At 37.4% G+C, this 19256-nt stretch overlaps 1 protein-coding gene across 3 annotated transcripts in view; it reads left to right on the plus strand.

Annotated features, from left to right (window-relative positions):
• ZBTB44 (zinc finger and BTB domain containing 44) overlaps positions 1-19256 on the plus strand; it is a 64777-nt gene that overhangs the window by 36668 nt on the left and 8853 nt on the right. Inside the window, exons 1-4 of one of the 3 annotated variants that reach the window (XM_078058763.1) lie at positions 11931-12561; positions 15424-15508; positions 16644-16807; positions 18584-18884. In XM_078058763.1, the coding sequence (XP_077914889.1) occupies positions 12552-12561; positions 15424-15508; positions 16644-16807; positions 18584-18884 (560 nt within the window). In that variant the 5' untranslated portion in view covers positions 11931-12551. Of the gene's footprint in view, positions 1-11930; positions 12562-15423; positions 15509-16643; positions 16808-18583; positions 18885-19256 lie in introns of those variants that run through there. The other 2 variants (XM_036086289.2, XM_036086290.2) reach the window with 2 other exon arrangements.

A 19256-nucleotide genomic window follows, 5' to 3' on the forward strand; every position in this document is an offset into this window, starting at 1 on the left:
AAAAGCTGCCAGATTATGTCATGTGGTCTTTCCTAGCTGTAAGGGAATCTGAGAAGATATGTATATTAGTTGGATATATAGCTGCCTCAAACAGAATTGGAGGAGCATGGATACTATGTGCAACTAGCAGTGTCTGCCACAGCTAGGCCACATAAGCTTGAATGTTATCCTCGTGGTAATAAGGAGTCTACCTTAAAGGGAATAAAAATAAGACACTTATAGATACTTAGGAAAATTAATTTGGTATTAGTATTCAGGGGAGTTTGGCTGGGCAGAGACACAGAAACTAGTTACAGGAGAATTGTTTTTGTGTGAATGAAGATGCTTAGAGTAAAACTATAAAGAAATATAAAAGACTTCATAAAGGAAGAATCATTACTACCGAATGATATTGAATATGTGAATGGAGGGAATGGGAGGGGTTAGAGAACTTTAGATGACTAGAAAAATAGTGATAACATCTTATTCACTGATTCTCAGTCATAATTTTTCATATTATCTAAATAGAGATAGTCTTACAATTAATCTTTTACAGTTACTTTTTCTTAATGGTACAAAAAATAATGGTAATTATATAACAGATAGGAGTCTGTTAAATTCAATTACTATAAATATGAAAATCAGTGGAAGAAGATGGGAACCTAGTTTTAAGAGTAAGTCAATAAGGTCAAGTCTGTGTGAATTATGCTTGGGTGATGACCAAGTAATGTCATGCTACAAAGCAGTTGAAAAAGCAAGATTGGTGAAATCAAGACGAAAGATTACCGGTTTAGGGCTTTTCTTTTAGCAGTGACAGATTGAATCTCAACAGGAAAATATATAAGCTAAAACCAAAGGACTGATCCTTGAGAAATATCTATATTCAGGGAGAGAAGAAGTGCCAATAAAGAATACTAAGGAGGAGTTCTCCAAAAGATTGGAGAACCAGGAATGCCATATTAACTTTTAACTTTGTTGATTTCTTGAATTTTGACCCACTGTATGAGTTTCTCAGTGTTGTCACTACAAAGTATACTGCAAACTGGATGATATAAAACAATAGTTTATTCTCTCATCTTTCAGAAGGTCAGAAGTCTGAAATCAAGGTGTTGGCAGGGCTATGCTCCCTTGTAGAAAAGGGTTCTTTCTTGCCTCTTCCTGGCTTCTGGCAGTTACTAGTACTCCTTGCTGTTCCTCAACTTGTAGTTGCATCCCTCTGATTTCTACCTCCATCTTCATGTGGCTGTCCTGTGTTTCTGGCTCCAAATCTCCCTTATCTTATAAGGACACTAGTCCTTGGATCAGGGCCCGCCCTACTCAGGATGACTTCATCTAACTTGATTACATCTGCAAAGACAGTATTTCCAAATAGGGTCACATTCCTACATATCAGGGGTTAGGACTTGAATATGGCTTTTTGGGAGACACAGTTCTACCCACAGCACCAACTAAAGATCATATTTAAGTCTTTGGGTCAAGATTTTTTTTTCTTTTCTTTTTTTTTTTTTTTTTTGTTTAAATTTTAATTCCAGTATAATTAACATACAGTGTTATATTAGTTACAGGTGTACAATATAATGATGCAACAATTCTGTACATTACTCAGTGCTCATCATAAGTGTGCTCTTAATCCCCCTCACCTATTTCAGTCACCTCCTCTGTGTAACCATCAGTTCTCTATATTTGAGTCTGTTTTTTGATTTTTGTCTTTTTTCTTTGTTTCTTAAATTCCACGTATGAGTGAAATCATATGGTATTTGTTTTTCTCTGACTTATTTCACATAGCATTATACCTTCTAGATCCATCCATGTTATTGCAGATGGCAGGATTTCATTCTTTTTTATGGCTGAGCAGTATTCCTCTGTGTGTGTGTGTGTGTGTGTGTGTGTGTGTGTGTGTGTGTACATACCACATCTTTAACAACATTTATCAATGGACATGGGTCAGGATACTTTTGAAGAATTCCAGTGACCACACATTCAATAATATATTTAATGTTAGCTATTTGTTCATATGACCAAGTTTTTGTTAAATTACTAATCTTTAATCCTCAAAACACCTTCTGAATAATGAACTCTTTAATGAATATTGCTATTTTAATCATTTTATCTGAGAACTTAGGAACCAAATATTAATCTAACTCATTATCTTGCTAACTAGGCATCTGAAATAGTCTGATTTTACCACTCTCAGGTATATCTAATCAGTTGAGATTTTGCCTTTCTATCTTACTAACATGATTAAATAGAGAAGTTAGGATCTTAAATAGAATAAACCTATCAGTTATATAAGTATGATTTATTTCCAATATATACCATCAAATATGTAGATTCTATTATAAAGCTGACCTGTGAATAACTATGATCTGAATATCATATAATCAAATAATCCAAAGAAGTTGTTTTCCTTGCCTTCATAGTAAATATACTAATCCCTGTCAATTAACCTATCTTAGCTCCAAATCTATACAATAAAACAAAGCTTTACAATAAAGTTCAATTCCTGGAGTATAGTAAGCAGTCAAAAAATGTGGGCAGGAGAAAGGAAAAATATGTATGGTACCTTTTTTCTGTATTCTATAAGAATACTTCAGAAGAGTACTTAATTTTACTACTAATTTATTAAAGAAGATCTCTAAAAGGTAGTTTGTCTTTCCTAGGGACTGAGAATATAATATTTAACACATTCATTATTACAAAAAAAATTTTTTTTAAGATTTTATTTATTTGAGTGAGAGAGAGAGAGAGCACGAGCGGGGAGGAGAGGGAGAGGCAGACTCCCCACTGAGCAGGGAGCCTAAAGTGGGGCTCCATCCCAGGACTCTGAGATCGTGACCTGAGCTGAAGGCAGACGCTTACCAACTGAGCTACCCAGGCGCCCATTATTACAAAATTCTAAAATAATAATTTGATTATCCATGAAGTTAATTCAGATAGGAGTTTACCTGTTCTTTCAAGTTCCTTTTGTTGCCAGTTGGCCCAGCAGGGGGTTGTAAAATCTGACATCCCCAGTTTAGGGCAAATAGAAGCAATAAATACAGCAAATTTAAAAGAGAAGGTCTGCAAGTTTCGGTTGGGTCTTGGTACTCAAAAAGATGGTCATCAATATCTGGTATAGTTTTAAGAAAAAATACTGTAAGTGAGAAAGACTTCATGATATGGCTTTATTATTTGTCTTGAAGTATTCAATTATCTTTAGGCACTAAAGACAAAATAAATAGTTCTAGATACTCCACAGTTTACTATGTTAAAGGAATTCAGTTTTTTCTAAACTTTAAAATCTGCCATCAGAAGTAAAGCAATTGTTACAGGGATCAGTTATATTAAGAGATAATTTGACAGTTTTCTCAGTAACAGTAGTGAATAGATAATTTGTTGAGGTGGGCAGCTAGAATAATGGTGGAATTACAACATTGATCATATGGAGAAGGTATAACTAATGATTAAAAGTTCAGGGGTTGGAGTCAGATCTAGAATCTGCTACCTGTTTCTGCCATGTAATAGATGTGAGACTTTGAGAAAGTCATTTAACCTCAATGAGTTCCCATAACTATAAAGTAAGGATAGTAATACCTATCCATTAAGTATGTCAGTGCCCTCCAGCAAAAGACCACCAGGAACATAGTAGTTGTACAATTTGGGGTAGTAGTTTTAATGTCTGAAAATCCCTGACAGTTACCACAAATACACAGGGTAAATTAGTGTGCAGCAGGCACCTGTAAACTCTGTGATCACAAGAAGCAGTATCCTAGTGGTGGGGTTTGGGGAATATAAGTATTATTCATTACGACAGGAGTGAGTCGGTTTTATGTCCCTTAAAATGGACAGATTCCTTGAGGAAACTGTTAATCAGTTAAAACAGGTTCTGCAAACCAGACTGAAGTGTCTCTGAAGAGAACAAGCTCTGGGACTGTCATAATCAGGATAGCCCCAGTATTAATGTCTTTCTGATTGAATAGGCCTTGATGATAGGGTTATAACGACTTCAGCAGAAGCATTTCCATGATGTCAGATCAAGGAACATTTTTTCTCAAGGCTCAGAGCTGAAATATAATATGATACAAGGGGCCATTAAAAGGGAAGCTACCTTCTGATATGTTTAAAGGAATAGTTATTAAATTTTTGTCAGCTAGGTCAGATAGAGGATAATAGATTCAGTGATCTGTTAAACTCAAAGTAGTCGTTATGGTCTGGAGAAAACCTACAAGAGTTTTGTTTCTCCTTAAGTGACAAAAGGAGATCTTAGGGAGTTGAAAACAATGGGATGTAGATGAGAGATCACATTAGTTGTATTAGACAAGATTAGTAGTGATAGTAGATTTAGTAGTAAAGGGATAGAAAAGACTACTGAAGAATCAGAAAACTAATATGATTTTGTCATCTTGGGAAGGAGCTGTCTACTTTTAAAGTCAGTATCTTCTGAAGGATCCCTCAAAAAGATGTGTTGTATGTCCTCTAAGTTGGGAAACATGAATCTAGTGAACAGTACCTTGAAATTTTACTGCTAAATCAGTTGTTAATACCTGATCAATTCCTTTCTAAGTGATAGTCAATGACAAGTTTTCTCTGGTGGCATCTTTTCCAGAGGACCAAAACTCAAGATTTTAAATCATTCAGAAGCTTCTTTGGTGAATGTTTTCAAAATGCAGCTCATACCTGTTTATGATAAAGCTGCAACTCTCTTGTATTCAGTCATATCAGCTGGTAAAAAGTTAGAACCTAAGATTTAAACTAAAATTCCCACTTGTAAAAGGCAGCCTATTATTAACTCATAAGGAGTTAACTTGTGAGTCCTAAAGAGCATTTATCTTATTCCCATCAAGGCTCTTGGCAGTACTTGGGGCTGTGGAAGTTTGAGGGTTTTTAAGTGCTTTGATGACTATAGTTTTAGAATTCCATTTGTTGGGGTGCCTGGGTAGCTCAGTTAAGTTTCTGCCTTCCACTAGTCATTATCCCACGGTCCTGGGATTGAGCCCCTCATTGGGCTCCTTGCTTAGCGGGGAGCCTGCTTCTCCCTCTCCGTCTGCCTGCTGCTCCCCCTGCTTGTGCTCTCTCTCTCTAACAAATAAATAAAATCTTTAAAAAAAAAAAAAAGAATTCCATTTGTTATCCTGTTTTGTTTTTTTGAATATAAAAAATCATAATAAATGTGGTATTCTGTTTTCTATTTTTTTAACATTCCATTTGTAGTCTTTTGTCCCCTTTTTTTGGTCTCTTAGGTCTCAATTTAAACCAGTGATGTTTTATTATTATTATTATCATCATTATTATTCAGGTGTAATTAACATACATTATATAATGATTCAATATTTGCATGTATTACAAAGTGATGACAGCAGTAAATTTAGTTAACATATGCTACTACACATAATTACAAGAAATTTTTTCTTGTGATAAGAACTTTTAAGATATGATATACTCATTTAGCAACATTCAGATATGCAGCACGATACTAACTATAGTCACCATACTGTATATTACGTCCCCATGATTTAATTATTTTATACTGGAAGTTTGTACCTTTTGACCACCTTTACCTGTTTCTCCCATCCTCCCAACCCCCTGCCTCTGGCAGCCACCCCTCTGTTCTCTTTTCTCTGTTATCTTTGAGATTGATTTGTTGGGATTCCAGATATAAGTGAGATCATACAGTATTTGTCTTTCTCTGATTTCACATAGCATAATGCCCTTAAAGTCCATCCATGTTGCTGCAAATGGCAAGATGTCTTTTTTCTTTTTTTTTATGGCTACATAATATTTGTTCTCTTTATTTTTCTTGAAGTTTGTGGATGATAAGGACAGTGGAAAGTCTCAGTAAAATAGAACGTTTATGGAGTTCTTAACAATAATATCAGTGAATGTGTGGTCCTGTTACTGGAGAAATAAGTTGGGATTTCCCTAGTCAGGAATACAAAATCTAGTAATTTTTTCCCCACCATTATAGCATAGCTCTTTAGCATGAGAAAGCCTCAAGCCACCCTAAAAATAAACAATAACCAGAACAAACTGATTGCTCATTTGGAGGTATTTAAGTGCACTTCAGTGTTTGGTCCATACCCGTGTCTTACCGGGTTGTGTGGGAGACAGCAAGGCCACACACTGGAAATATCCACGGCAGTGCCTCTTAAACCCCCACTCTGGTGTGGCACAGTGTTGGTGCATCTCAAGTGAACAGTCTTGTTTATGTCAGAAGCTCTCCCCAAAATGGCCACTTGCAGTTCCAAATTGTCATTGGTGAAATCAGTTTAGAGGTAAGTGTAGTAGTTAGTGTAACAGAGAGGAAACATGAAGGCAGCAGATGTTTGGCCTGGAAGAGGCGGCAGTTTTAGATTGAGACAACTCATGAGAACTGCGGTGGTCCAAAAGAATAATGCTTGTGTAACTTTTTATTTCAGGGCTCGGCTAAAGGCCAGTTGTCACTGATCAGGGACCAGACAATACCTGATTCTGAGCATATGAAAGTAAGCAAAGCAGTTCTTGGGGACACAGACAAAATTGAAAAAGTCCTTATAAAGTTTTTCTTTTTTTAAATATCTCCATTGAAAAAAAAAAAATCTTCACTGAAATACAACTTACATACAAAATTCACCCATTTAAAGTATATACTTCAGTGGTTGTTACTATATTCACAGAGTTGTGCAACCATCCCCACAGTCTAAGTTTATAACATTTTCTTCACCCTAAAGAGACCCTGTACCTTTAGCAGTGAATCCCTCCTAGTCCCACCCAAGCCCTAGGCAAACACAAATATACTCTCTATAGATTTGCCTGTTCTAGATATTTCATATAAGTAGGATCATGCAGTATGTGGTCTTTTCTGACTGGCTTCTGTCACTTTCTGTAATATCTTCAAGTTTCATCTGTCATACCTCATAGAGTTTTGAAAAGTTTTTGCCAATCAGAGATCTTCTGAACTCAGCCTCCAGGCCCAGTTCAGTGGACTAATTGGTCCTGTCTTCATCCTCATTATAATCTATTCCTCTTACAGACAGGAGTCAACACACTAGACATTCCTATTATAGGAGCAGGTGTAGTTCTAGACTAGAAAACAATCTCACCAAGAAACAGTGACAAATCTGAGTAGATAACCAAAATATTCCCAAAAGATTTTCTAGGAAAACAAGATAAACTCACCACTGAAGGACTTTAATGTGAAATATTTGAGCTCAATTCATAATGAACTTACCTCCCATCCAAGGACAGATTGTACCTCAAAAGGGATTTTAGATGTGCACTCTGTTAACAGGGTGCCCAGTGCAAGAGAACAAGAATTTCAATTGAATCTCAATGGGTCTTCCATTCCTGCTGGTGCCTGGTTGCCAGAGACTACCAGGAGCACAACTATAATTGAGCAAGTTGATTTTATTGCTCATTTGCAGTGTAGGAGATCACACACCCTGGGGTCTTTAGGGCTTCTCAGTAAGAGGGTGTTAGAAAGAACTTAGAGAATTTGGCTTGTGTTAGGTGATTTTAGGGAGGATTCATGGAAGTGGTGGGGTCTGCTCAGGACTGGTGATATCAGTTAGCAGGAAAAACTATGATTGTGTATCTTTTTTTTTTTTTTTAAGTAATATCTACACCCAACGTGGGGCTCAAACTCATGACCCCCAAGATCAAGGGTCACATGCTCTTCCAACTGAGCCAACCAGGCACCCCTTTGATTGTGTATCTTAACAAATATCTAGTATTGCAGACTAATGTGAACCTATAGCAGAAATAACTTTTATTAGCTAGAGAGGGGGATGTTTGGTATTTTTGTAATTGCACAATGACCTTGTTTTTGGCTGTGCTTAAACAAAATTATGTGTTTTGTCTCAGACCATTGTGACCTGGTCTCATGTTGTTGTTCTGTGAGATTGTTTGTGTCCAACATAAAGCACCAGGGTCTAGCTGTGAACGCCAGGCCCACTCCTGAGTGTCAGTGTTAAGCCAGTTCCTGGATGTTAGAGGCTGCTTTTCTCTTTCTCAAGTATGAAATGAGATAATGTTTAAAAAACATGTAGAAGAGTGGCTGGCACGTGGTAAATGTTCAGTAGTGGATGGCCACTGGAGTTGTTTTTCACCACCCAGAAGAGTTTTTGTGTCTTGGGTACTTAAACAATGGTTAGCAGCAGAAAACAGCAATCAGTCTGATGCTACAGAAGCTATCATATAGTACTAATTGGTTCAAGAGTAGAATCTCTCTTAATAAGATAACCGTTACCATATAAAGCTGATTGTCTCTCTAAATCTGCTTTACTATTTCATAAGGTGAGAGGGTTCTGTTCAGAATTCTTAGCTTTCATTACCACTGCAAGCAGAATCCCTATAGTGTAGAAAGGAAACTCCATTTTCATAATTTAAGAAGCATCACTATACCTCAAGAAAAGTAATACTGTTTGTGTATCCTGCTATTAAATTGGTTTAAATTCCAATTCATATGATTACTTGTGTTATTGGCAAAAACCATCACCTTGGTAAAAAATTTACAAGATTTTTATCAATAGTTGCATAAGTAATGTAACACTATTTATGTGTTATAATGTCCACAGTACAGAGAGAATTCTTTTTTTTTTTTTTTAAGATTTTATTCATTTGAGACAGAGAGAGAGACCATGAGCAGGGGAGAGGCAGAGGGCGAGGGAGAAGCAGGCTCCCCGCCGAGCCAGGAGGCAGGAGGCGGGAGCCAGGAGGCAGGAGCCAGGAGCCAGACGTGGGGCTCGATCCAGGACCCTGGGATCATGACCTGAGCCGAAGGCAGATGCTTAACAATCTGAGCCACCCAGGCGCCCCCAGAGAGAATTCTTAAAGTGTGCTTTTTTAACTCTTAATTTAACTTGGAGTAGTTTTTATTTTTAGCTTTTGGTGCATTAATAACCATGGGCAAGAGGAGAATGTTTTAAGAGGGGCAATCTGCTAGATGTATCTTATACTCCATTTTAGTTATTTTTTGACCAGTTTTTTAAGCAAACTCTTGACAATGCTAGGATCAGTCCAAAGCAGAGTGGTTTTTATTTCCACCTCACCAAGACTGCACCCCGCCCCCACTAGAAGTAGTGTGGTCTGATTGTGAGGAGCAAATGTCAGTTAGATCAGTCTTCCTGACTTGCTCTAGTCAGACCTGCAGTCCTTTTTTGCAAGTCTTTGCCTGTAAGCTTTAATATTGCCTGCACTCTGAATAGCTGCAGAATACTGCTATAAAGTAGATTTTTGTGTGTGTCCATGGTGACCAGGTCCAAATACTGGGATTTTTCCAGTTTTTATCCTGGGACAGATTGAAATGTTAATGTTTAGTTCCCTTCTCTTTAAGGAAAAAAATGAGAATGGGGAAGGAAATGTTGACAAGTGAACAGTTCTTTCTTAAACAAAATCAGCAGTATCTGGCTCCCCAATCTGTATTAAAAACAAATCAGAAGGATTGGAAAAAAGTTGGATAAGTAGGTATGAGGAAAAGCATAAATGTCTTTTGACAGTAAGGGAAAGAGAAAATGAAAGGCACACACAAAGATGCTAAATACACACCAGTAAGAGTGAGGTTGGGGGGTGTGAGGTATGCAGGAAGAATACAAATGCAATTGGGGATGAATGTAAATGCACATAGTCCTGTGTCCTTTCAAAAGTCTCTGTCACTGTATTAGAACATAGTATAATAATTGGTGTCCTTGATGATTACCATGAGTCATCAAGAAACAAAATTATATTTAGTATTCTTTATTTAAGAAGTCAAGGCAAAATGTCACAAAGTTTCTAGCACAAATGACTTAATAAAGTAAGTCTGGATGCCTTAAAAGGGATTAGGTGGGGTTTTTTGGGGGGTTTTTTTTGTTTGTTTTTTTGGAAAATTTTACTTAAGTGGAAAATGTATTCATTTCTTAATAATGTCAGCTAATTCAAGTGTTCCAAAGGGGAAAACTGAAGTACTGGATTCTAAGTTTTCATCAGAAGGAAATTTCATTCTACAGGTCCAATAACAGATGATATTTATTAAATATCCACATGTATATGGTATTTTGCAAACTGTTACAATTAGTTTATTTTAGCTTTCGTTAAAATATTGCAACCAAAAGCATGCTTGCTGTTAAAGTGGACTAACACAACTTCAATTCAGGTATGTTCATTTGGTAAAGCACAGCTTATTTGCATACGATAAATACATTGGCAGAGTTCAGTCTCTGGTGAGAACGGGCTAGGTTGTTCGGATCTCCCTCCCACTAAAAACAACAATGTGGGGTTTTTTTAAGTTACCTTTAAAGTATTTGAAAGATAGTCGGGGAGGGACACCTGGGTGGCTCAGTCGGTTAAGCATCTGCCTTCAGCTCAGGTCATGATCCCAGGGTCCTGGGATGGAGCCCTGCATCAGGCTTCCTGCTCAGTGGAGAACCTGCTTCTCCCTCTCTCTCTTGGCTGCTCCCCCTGCTTTTGTGTCCTCTCTCTCTCTCTCTGTCAAATAAATAAATAAAATCTTTAAAAAAAAAAAAAAGAGTCGGGGAACTGCCAGGTTAAACTTGAGGTAAGGGGAGCCCGTAAATGGATATCCGAGCACTAAAACCAGTTGTTTCCTAAGACATTTGCCAGAACACAAATGGGCTTTGGTTCATCAACTCAAAGAACAGGGCAAACAAGAAGTTAAGGCCCAGAGTATGTGAAAGTTGTGAAGTCTTAGAGACGTTGCTCTACACTAAGTAAGGACCCCCAAAGGACTTCCCCACTACAACTAAATCAGCTCCCCTTCCTCCAGACTCCAGAGAACTGTAGAAATAGCTGCCTTGGCAGTGGGCAGAGTAGAAGATGGAAAGGAAAAGGGGTAAAAAACACATCTCTGAGAAGTTGTGGCCACTGACCAGCCCTCTTGAAGATTTGGATCCTGATTATTCCTTGCACAAGTAGGCCAGGGAATTTCAGTGAATTTGGTTTAGGTCGTGCCCTCCAGGAACCTAGCAGAAGCAAACATAAAGCTTCTGTGGAAGAAGGCATATCCATCCTAAGCAAATCATTCTCTCTACAAATCATTTTCAAGGGCAGTAACCACTGTGAAAAACAACCGGGGCACACAAGAAAACACAGCAGAGAGAGAACCAACAGGAAAACAAAAACAGCCACAGAAATAAATTGGCATAGTTTTCACACACAGATATAAAATAAATATGCTTACCAAGCTTAATGAAATAAACAAGCTTGAACAATAATTACAGACAACAGTATACTGTAAAAAGTTGTAGCAGATTTGAGGGGGAAAAAAATAGGACTTCTAGAAAAGAAAAAACCAAAATAAAGAACTTTGTCAACATTTTAGCAGCAGATTGGATTTTGCAGGAAAGAGAATTGGTGAATCAGAAGATAAAAGGAATCGTCTGTGGGACACCTGGGTGGCTCAGTGGGTTAAGCGTCTGCCTTCAGCTCAGGTCATGATCCCAGGGTCCTGGGATCAAGTCCCACGTCAGGCTCCTTGCTCAGCAGGGAGCCTGCTTCTCCCTCTGCCTGCCTGCTCCCCCTGCTTGTGCATGCTCGCGTTCTCGCTCGCTCTCTGACAAATAAAATCTTTAAAAGAAAGAAACACCTGAATGCTGCCCAGAGAAAGACTGTATTGTATGAGGGTTCTCCAGAGAAACAGAACCAATGGGATATATATAGGTATATAGAAGGAGATTTCTTAGGATGGATTCACTCATGTAATTATGGAGGATAAGTCCCACAGTATCTACCAGCTGGAGGCCCTGGAAAGCCAGTGGCATAATTCCAGTACAAATCCGAAGGTCTGAAAACTGGAGGGCTGATGGTATAAGTCTTAAGTCCAAAGGCTCAAGAACTGGAAGTGCTGGTGTCCAAGAACAGAAGATGGATATCCCAGCTCAAGCAGAAAGAAAGCAAATTTGCCCTTCTACCTTTTTGTTCTATTCTGGCTGGCCTCAACAGATTGGATGAAACATCCCCCCCCCCCCCCCCCGCATTGGTGAGGACAATCTTCTTTACCCAGTCTACCGATTCAAATGCTAATATTTTCCAGAAATGTGTTCTTACGGACACACCCAGCAATAATGTTTTACCAGGTATCTTGGCATCCTTAGCCCAGTCAAGTTGATACACAAAATTAACCATCACAGGAACAATGGTAGAAACTACTGTGAAGAAGGGGATAAGGGTTATGGACGATACAAACGTAGGTTTGATGAAGCCCTAAGAAGAGAATGGCTGAGATCTTTCTAGAATTGATGAAAAACGCCAATCCATAGGTTAGACGCCAGCAAATCCCAAATAGGAATAATAAAAATGCAAACCTAGACACATTATAGAGAAAATTCAGAAAATAATAAGACAAAACATTACCTTCAGAAGAATGACTTCTGAAACCAGTGGAATAATATCCTCAGTTGCTAAAAGAAAATAACTGCTGATCTAGGTGTCTACACACAGTGAAAATATCTCTCCAAGAATGAAGGTGAAATAAAGACATTATCAAAGAAACAAAAATAAGTTTATCATCACCAAATCCTCACTAAAGAAAATTCTTAAGGATGGACTTCAGGCAGAAGCAAAGTGAGCACAGATGGAAAGCCTAATATACAAGAAGGAGTGAAGAGCAAAGGACAAAATATATGGACAAATGTAGGTAAACATTGCGTGAAAGAGTAATGATGTTTTGTGGGACTTTATCAAAACAAAGAAGTACAATATCACAATAATTCATAAGTTGCAGAATAAGAGTGTGTGGAAAATGGAGTTAAACCGTTCTAAGATCCTTAATGTTCAAAGGTTTTGTTTAACTTCAGACTTTGGTAGTTATGTGTCTAATTTCCGAAGTAACCAGTAAAAAATAGAGAAAGATTATATAATTTCCAAACTAAAAGAAGAGGGGAAATAGAATGATTATTATTGTTTATGTTTAACAAGCTCATTTTAAAATATATAAAGAAATGCAAAGGGCCAAGAATAGCCAAGGAGTTCAGGAAGCAAGTGAACAAGGTGAGAAGACTTACTGCTCTATCTGGTCATAAAGCTCTGGTAACTGAAGATTGGCATTAATATAAGTTCAGACAAGCAGATGGGACTGATAGAGAACCTGGAAACAGACCCATACACTTAGAGGCCTGCAGAGAAAGAAGAAAAGACAGACTTTTCAGTAAAAGTGTTTGATTATGAAATCAGCTCCAGGTGGATTAAAGAAAAGACCTAAATGTCAAGGGCAAAACAAAAATCTCATAAGATTACTTGAGGTAGGGAAGGATTTTTATTTTTATTTATTTATTTTTTTAAGATTTTATTTACTTACTTATTTATTTATTTATTTATTTATTTATTTATTTGACAGGGAGAGACACAGAGAGGGAACACAAGCAGGGGGAGTGGGAGAGGGAGAAGCAGGCTTCCCGCGGAGCAGGGAGCCCGATGTGGGGCTCGATCCCAGGACCCTGGGATCATGACCTGAGCCAAAGGCAGACACTTAACGACTCAGCCACCCAGGCACCCCTATTTTTATTTTTTTAAGATTTTATTTTTACGTAATCTCTACACTGAACATGGGGCTTGAACTCACAACCCTGAGATCAAGAATCATACCTCTACTGACTGAGCCAGCCAGGCACCCCAGGATTTTTAAAAACAAAACCAAAGGGGCGCCTGGGTGGCTCAGTCGTTAAGCGTCTGCCTTCGGCTCAGGTCATGATCCCAGGGTCCTGGGATCGAGCCCCGCATCGGGCTCCCTGCTCAGCGGGGAGCCTGCTTCTCCCTCTCCCACTCCCCCTGCTTGTGTTCCCTCTCTCACTGTGTCTGTCTCTGTCAAATAAAAAAAAAAAAAATCTTTAAAATAAATAAATAAATAAATAAATAAATAAATAAATAAAAACAAGACCAAAAAGACACAGCCATGAAGGAAAATACTTATAAATTCAGTTAAATTAAAATTTAAATTTTTGGTTATCTAAAGAGTAAAAAGACAAGCCATGGAAGAGAGAAAAATATTTGTAACATGTATCACTGAAATACGAAAAAACTCAAAAAGCAGACAATAACAACATTTCACAAAACAAGTGGTTCGATAAATGTATGAAAAGGTGCTCAACCTCTTTGGTAATAAGGGAAATAAAACTAAAACCACAATGAAATATTGCTACACACCCACCAGATGGGCAAAATTTTTAAAATTCGACAATACCAAGTGTTACTAAGGAGGTAGAATGACAGAACTCTCATACGTTGCAAGTAGTGATGTAAATTTAGTACCATCACTTTGGAAAAGAGTTTAGCATTTTCTAATAAAGATACACATATCCTGTGATCCAGCAATTTCTTTTTTTAAGATTATTTATTTATTTATTTGAGAGTGACAGAGATAGCACAAGTGGGAGGAGAGGGAGAAGCAGGCTCCCCTCTGAGCAGGGAGCCCAACATGGGGCTTGATCCCAGGACCCTGAGATCATGACCTGAGCTGAAGGCAGATGCTTAACCACCTGAGCCACCCAGGCGCCCCAACCCAACAATTTCATTCCTAAGTATAGATACCCTAAAAAAACCATGCATATATGCATTAAGTTACGTGTACAAGAATATTCACAGCAGCATTGTTCATAATAGCCTGAAACTGTACATTAAGAGTGAAATGGATAGATTATGAATATTACAAACATGTAAACTTTCACCTGTAATAGCATGGATCAGTCCACAATATGGAAGGAAAGAAGACGTAGAATATATACAGTGTAATTCAATTTATATAAAGTTTTGCAAGCAGTAATACTAAACTGTACTGTTGATGGTGAGGGTGGCCGATTTCCCTTAAAGGGCATGATAGTAAGTATTTTAGACTTAGCTGTCATGTGGTCTCTGTCGCAACCACAATGGCTCTGCTCTGCCACTGGTGTAAAAGCAGCCCTAGATGGTTCATGGCTGTGTTCCAGCAAGAACCAACCAATAGTTTATAGGTACATGTGTTGGGAATAAAATTACTTTTAAATGGAAGAGGGACAAGAAAAAAGGGAAGGAAATGATGACCATAAAAGATAGAAAAGTTTACCTCTTGGAAGGAGGGATTTGTGATCAAGGTAGGGTAAACGGGGACTTACAGGATGCTGGCAGTATTTTAGTGGGACTCGTATGGAGGTTGCACAGATACGTATTCACTTTATAGCTGTCTCTTGAATTCTACGTAAAAGTTGTGTGTACTGTCATTTGTCACAATAAAGTTTTCAAAAGTAAAAATAGTGCTTCCTTAAATTATTGTTATAATTTGATGCGGATTTTTGTTTAGTTTACATTTGAATTTGTCTGCTTGTTTCTGAAATTTATATCAAAGAAATACTCCTAAAAGAATTTAAGTAGTAATATAAGGCTGTTGTTTTACATATGATTTCTCTTTAAAGATTTCTTTATGTTCTGTGTTTTGGGGGCTTGGAGATACAGATTGCAATTAATATCTTGGCTTATTTATACCACAGTATTGACGCTGTCCTCTTTTTGTCCTTCTGTTCACAGGCTCAGTAGATGAAGGCGTCACTGAAGGGTTACCTACACTTCAAAGCACTTCTAGCACTAATGCTCATGCAGATGATGATGATCGGTTAGTACCGACGTAGTATGTCATGTTCTTATAAAGGGGTGTGTTTGCAACTGTAAATCCAAACATTTTAACTGGGAATTATATAAGAAGTTTATTGGTACCTCATTTTATTTTTCAGAGTAAAGAGGTCATTACATCATGAATGAGACCACCTATGCAGGGTTTTTTGGCATTTTAAAACTGCCCAGGCCCATTACTTTTAAAATCTATATGAGGGATTGGTGCATTGTGAACCACAGGCCAATTCCAGTTCACCACCTTTATTTGTAAATCAAGTGTTCCAATAAAGCCATGCTCATTTGTTTATGTATTGTCTGTGAATGGCCAAGTTGAGTGGTTGAAACAGAGATCATGTGATGTGCAAAGCCAAAAATATTTATTGTTTGACTTACTACAGAGAACGATTGCCAAATCCTCATCTATGTACCCATAATTCCCAAGTCGTCATCTTCAGACTGTCCTTCTTTCCTTCATATTTCCACGTAGTTGTATAAGGGGCATTTCAGACTTAACATGGCCAAGACTTCTAACTCCCCACCTAAATCCCGCTCATCTAGTCTTACCCATCTCTAAACAGCATCGTCATCAGTTAAATGTACAAAATCACAGCATTGAGAGAGAAATATTAGGAACTGTTTGGTATTTGGTATGTTTGGGGAATATGAGAAGAAATGAGGCTGGAAAAGTACACAGAACCCAGATCATAAGGAGTCTCCTATGCCTTGCAAAGGGGTTTAGACTTTGAAGGTAACAATGAGCCATTACAGGATTTTAAAGAGGGGCTGATTTAATCAGATCACTGTGAAACAGAGCATGGATTTGGAGGGATGGGGGGCTAAAGAGAGGGAGTTATTCAACTTGTATTGATGAAGACCTAAATTAAAGCAGTATTAGGAAGGAAAGGATTAGAGAGATTAAGGATGCCTGAGGTAAAATCATTTATGATATGTTACTTAAGATGCTGGACATTCTGGACAATAACATTGTTTTTCATATTGCCATAAACGAAACTTTTAATATAACAGTTAAACTCTCAAAAAGTCATTTTTTTCTTTTGTTCACTTAAAGTTGTGCAGAAATGTTTATTCAACTTAAAAATCAGAATCTGGTTGCCTTCTTTGGTCTGTTTTTTTAGATTGGAAAATGTTCAGTATCCCTACCAACTCTACATTGCTCCTTCTACCAGCAGTACAGAACGACCAAGTCCAAATGGTCCAGATAGACCTTTTCAGTGTCCAACTTGTGGGGTACGATTCACCCGTATTCAGAACCTAAAACAGCACATGCTCATCCACTCAGGTAATGTCACCTTCCCTATTGTTGTATAAATGAGTACTTGAAACATTATATTTAGAAATCCCAGTTAAGGGGCGCCTGGGTGGCTCAGTCGGTTAAATGTCTGCCTTCGGCTCAGGTCATGATCCCAGGGTGCTGGGATCGAGTCCCACATCAGGCTCTCTGCTCAGAGGGAAGCCTGCTCCTCCCTCTGCCTGCCATTCCCCCTGCTTGTGCGCTCTCTCTCTCTCGCTCTCTCTCTGTGTCAAATAAATAAATAAATAAAAATCTTTAAAAAAAAAAAATCCCAGTTAAAAATATAAAACAGGTGTTTTTGAGTTTAAAAAATAGGTTTCGAGAAATCAGATAAGCCTTTGTTGCTTAAATGGTACAGTGTCAGAAAGCTGTTTGCTTAGCTCATTTGCCACAAGCATAAGTATTCAGATTAAAATTTGAAGGGGTATGTGTGTATAATACATACATAAAAAGTATTTGATATATTAGGTTTGTGTGTATATGTGCAATAGAGAAGCACAAATACAGATGGAGGAGCAAATGAAATTAAAAGGGTATTTATTAGTGTTCTTTGTACTATTCTTGTAACTTCTCTTTACGGTTGGAATTATTTCCAAATAAGTGTTTTTTAAAATTTAATAACAATAATTTAATTTCAATTCTGCAATCCTAAATTTCTCTGTGCCAACTTTGTAGTATTTTTTAGTATAAAAGAGATTTTTAATAAATGACGCATAAAACAGATTTGAAATTTAAGTTCAGTGATCATATAAAGGCAACAGAATTCTTGTGGGTAAAACACTGACCTCTGATAGAGTAAGAAATCTTTGCTACTGTTTTCAGCTGAGTTATTATCTTACTTTGCTGTGCCGTAGATAAGTCTAATGGTCCTTGAGCTAACATCAATTCCCTATGACTTTATTAAATCAACAGATTGTATTTTGAAGGTTTTTAAAAATTTTTTTGCCAAATCTATGATAATTAATTGGAAGAGACAATTAATATACTTTAAAATTCACATATTAGTTTCTACATATTTTTTCTATCACTTTACATTAAATGCCCAAAAACCCAATTCACCAAATAATAGTTCTACCATGATTATTATGTTCAGAGATGTTAGAATTTTCCTTTTTTCTTCTCATTTCTCAGGGAATGAAGAGTAGGTCCTTTTTCCATCTTTTCAGTATAAACTGTACTACTTTAATGAAATTGAAATAATAATGTTTTATGGAGATTTCAATTCCGTTTAAATACTGTGATTAAATTGTTTTGAAGTCTAGGGGTGCCTGGGTGGCTCAGTCATTAAGCGTCTGCCTTTGGCTCAGGTCATGATCCCAGGGTCCTGGGATAGAGCACCGCGTCGGGCTCCCTGCTCAGCAGGAAGCCTGCTTCTCCCTCTCCCACTCCCCCACCTGTGTTCCCTCTCTCTATGTGTCTCTCTCTGTCAAATAAATAAATAAAATCTTTAAAAAAAAAATTGTTTTGAAGTGTAGAAAATAGATGATTTAGAAGAATATTCAAAAATCAACTTCAGTATATATTAACGAGTTTACCTCTCCCTCTAATGCCTTTCTTTCTTTACTTTTTTTTTTTAAGCACTAGTGACTTTTCAAATGTTCTGTACCTTTTCTGAGATGTTGAATTGGAATCCATTTTTGCTGGTGATTTTTGTCTTTTTAAATTACCTATTGCTACAAAATTATAATTCAGAAATTTGTGGGGTTTGTGACCTTTCATTTTATTTCGTTTTTAGATAATACTTTGTTTTGCTTGATTTTGTAGGAATTAAACCATTTCAGTGCGACCGCTGTGGGAAAAAGTTCACCAGGGCTTACTCGCTAAAGATGCATCGCCTAAAGCATGAAGGTAAACGCTGTTTCCGGTGCCAGATATGTAGTGCCACTTTCACTTCCTTCGGGGAATATAAACACCACATGAGGGTTTCCCGGCACATTATCCGCAAGCCTCGGATTTACGAGTGCAAAACATGTGGCGCCATGTTCACCAACTCTGGAAATTTAATCGTGCACCTGAGGAGTCTGAACCATGAAGCGTCAGAGCTAGCAAACTACTTCCAGAGCAGGTGAGGTGCACAACAAAAACGAACCAGGAAAACTGCTGACTAAACTCTCTTTTCCTGCTTTTAGGGCAGCCTGCTGTGTTTTTTATCAGGTTGCCAGCTAATCAGTCACATTCCTTTTAAATTCCCACTGTCCATACTCTGATCTCCTGATCTGATAAAATTTTGCTGAATCTTCTAAGTATATACAATTATAAATATTTTTCTAGTTGGTATTGGAAATTTTTCCCTACAGAAGTAGACTACTTATCTCTTGCTTTGTCTTTTTTGTTTTGTTTTGTTTTTTGTGTTTTTGTTTTTTCAATAACATAAGGTTAAATTAATATAGACCTTATTGGAAAATTTACCATGTCAGATGATCTTAGTGATACTGAA

The sequence above is a fragment of the Halichoerus grypus genome, chromosome 11 (genome assembly GCF_964656455.1).
Source record: "Halichoerus grypus chromosome 11, mHalGry1.hap1.1, whole genome shotgun sequence".
Classification (NCBI taxonomy): Eukaryota; Metazoa; Chordata; class Mammalia; order Carnivora; family Phocidae; genus Halichoerus; species Halichoerus grypus.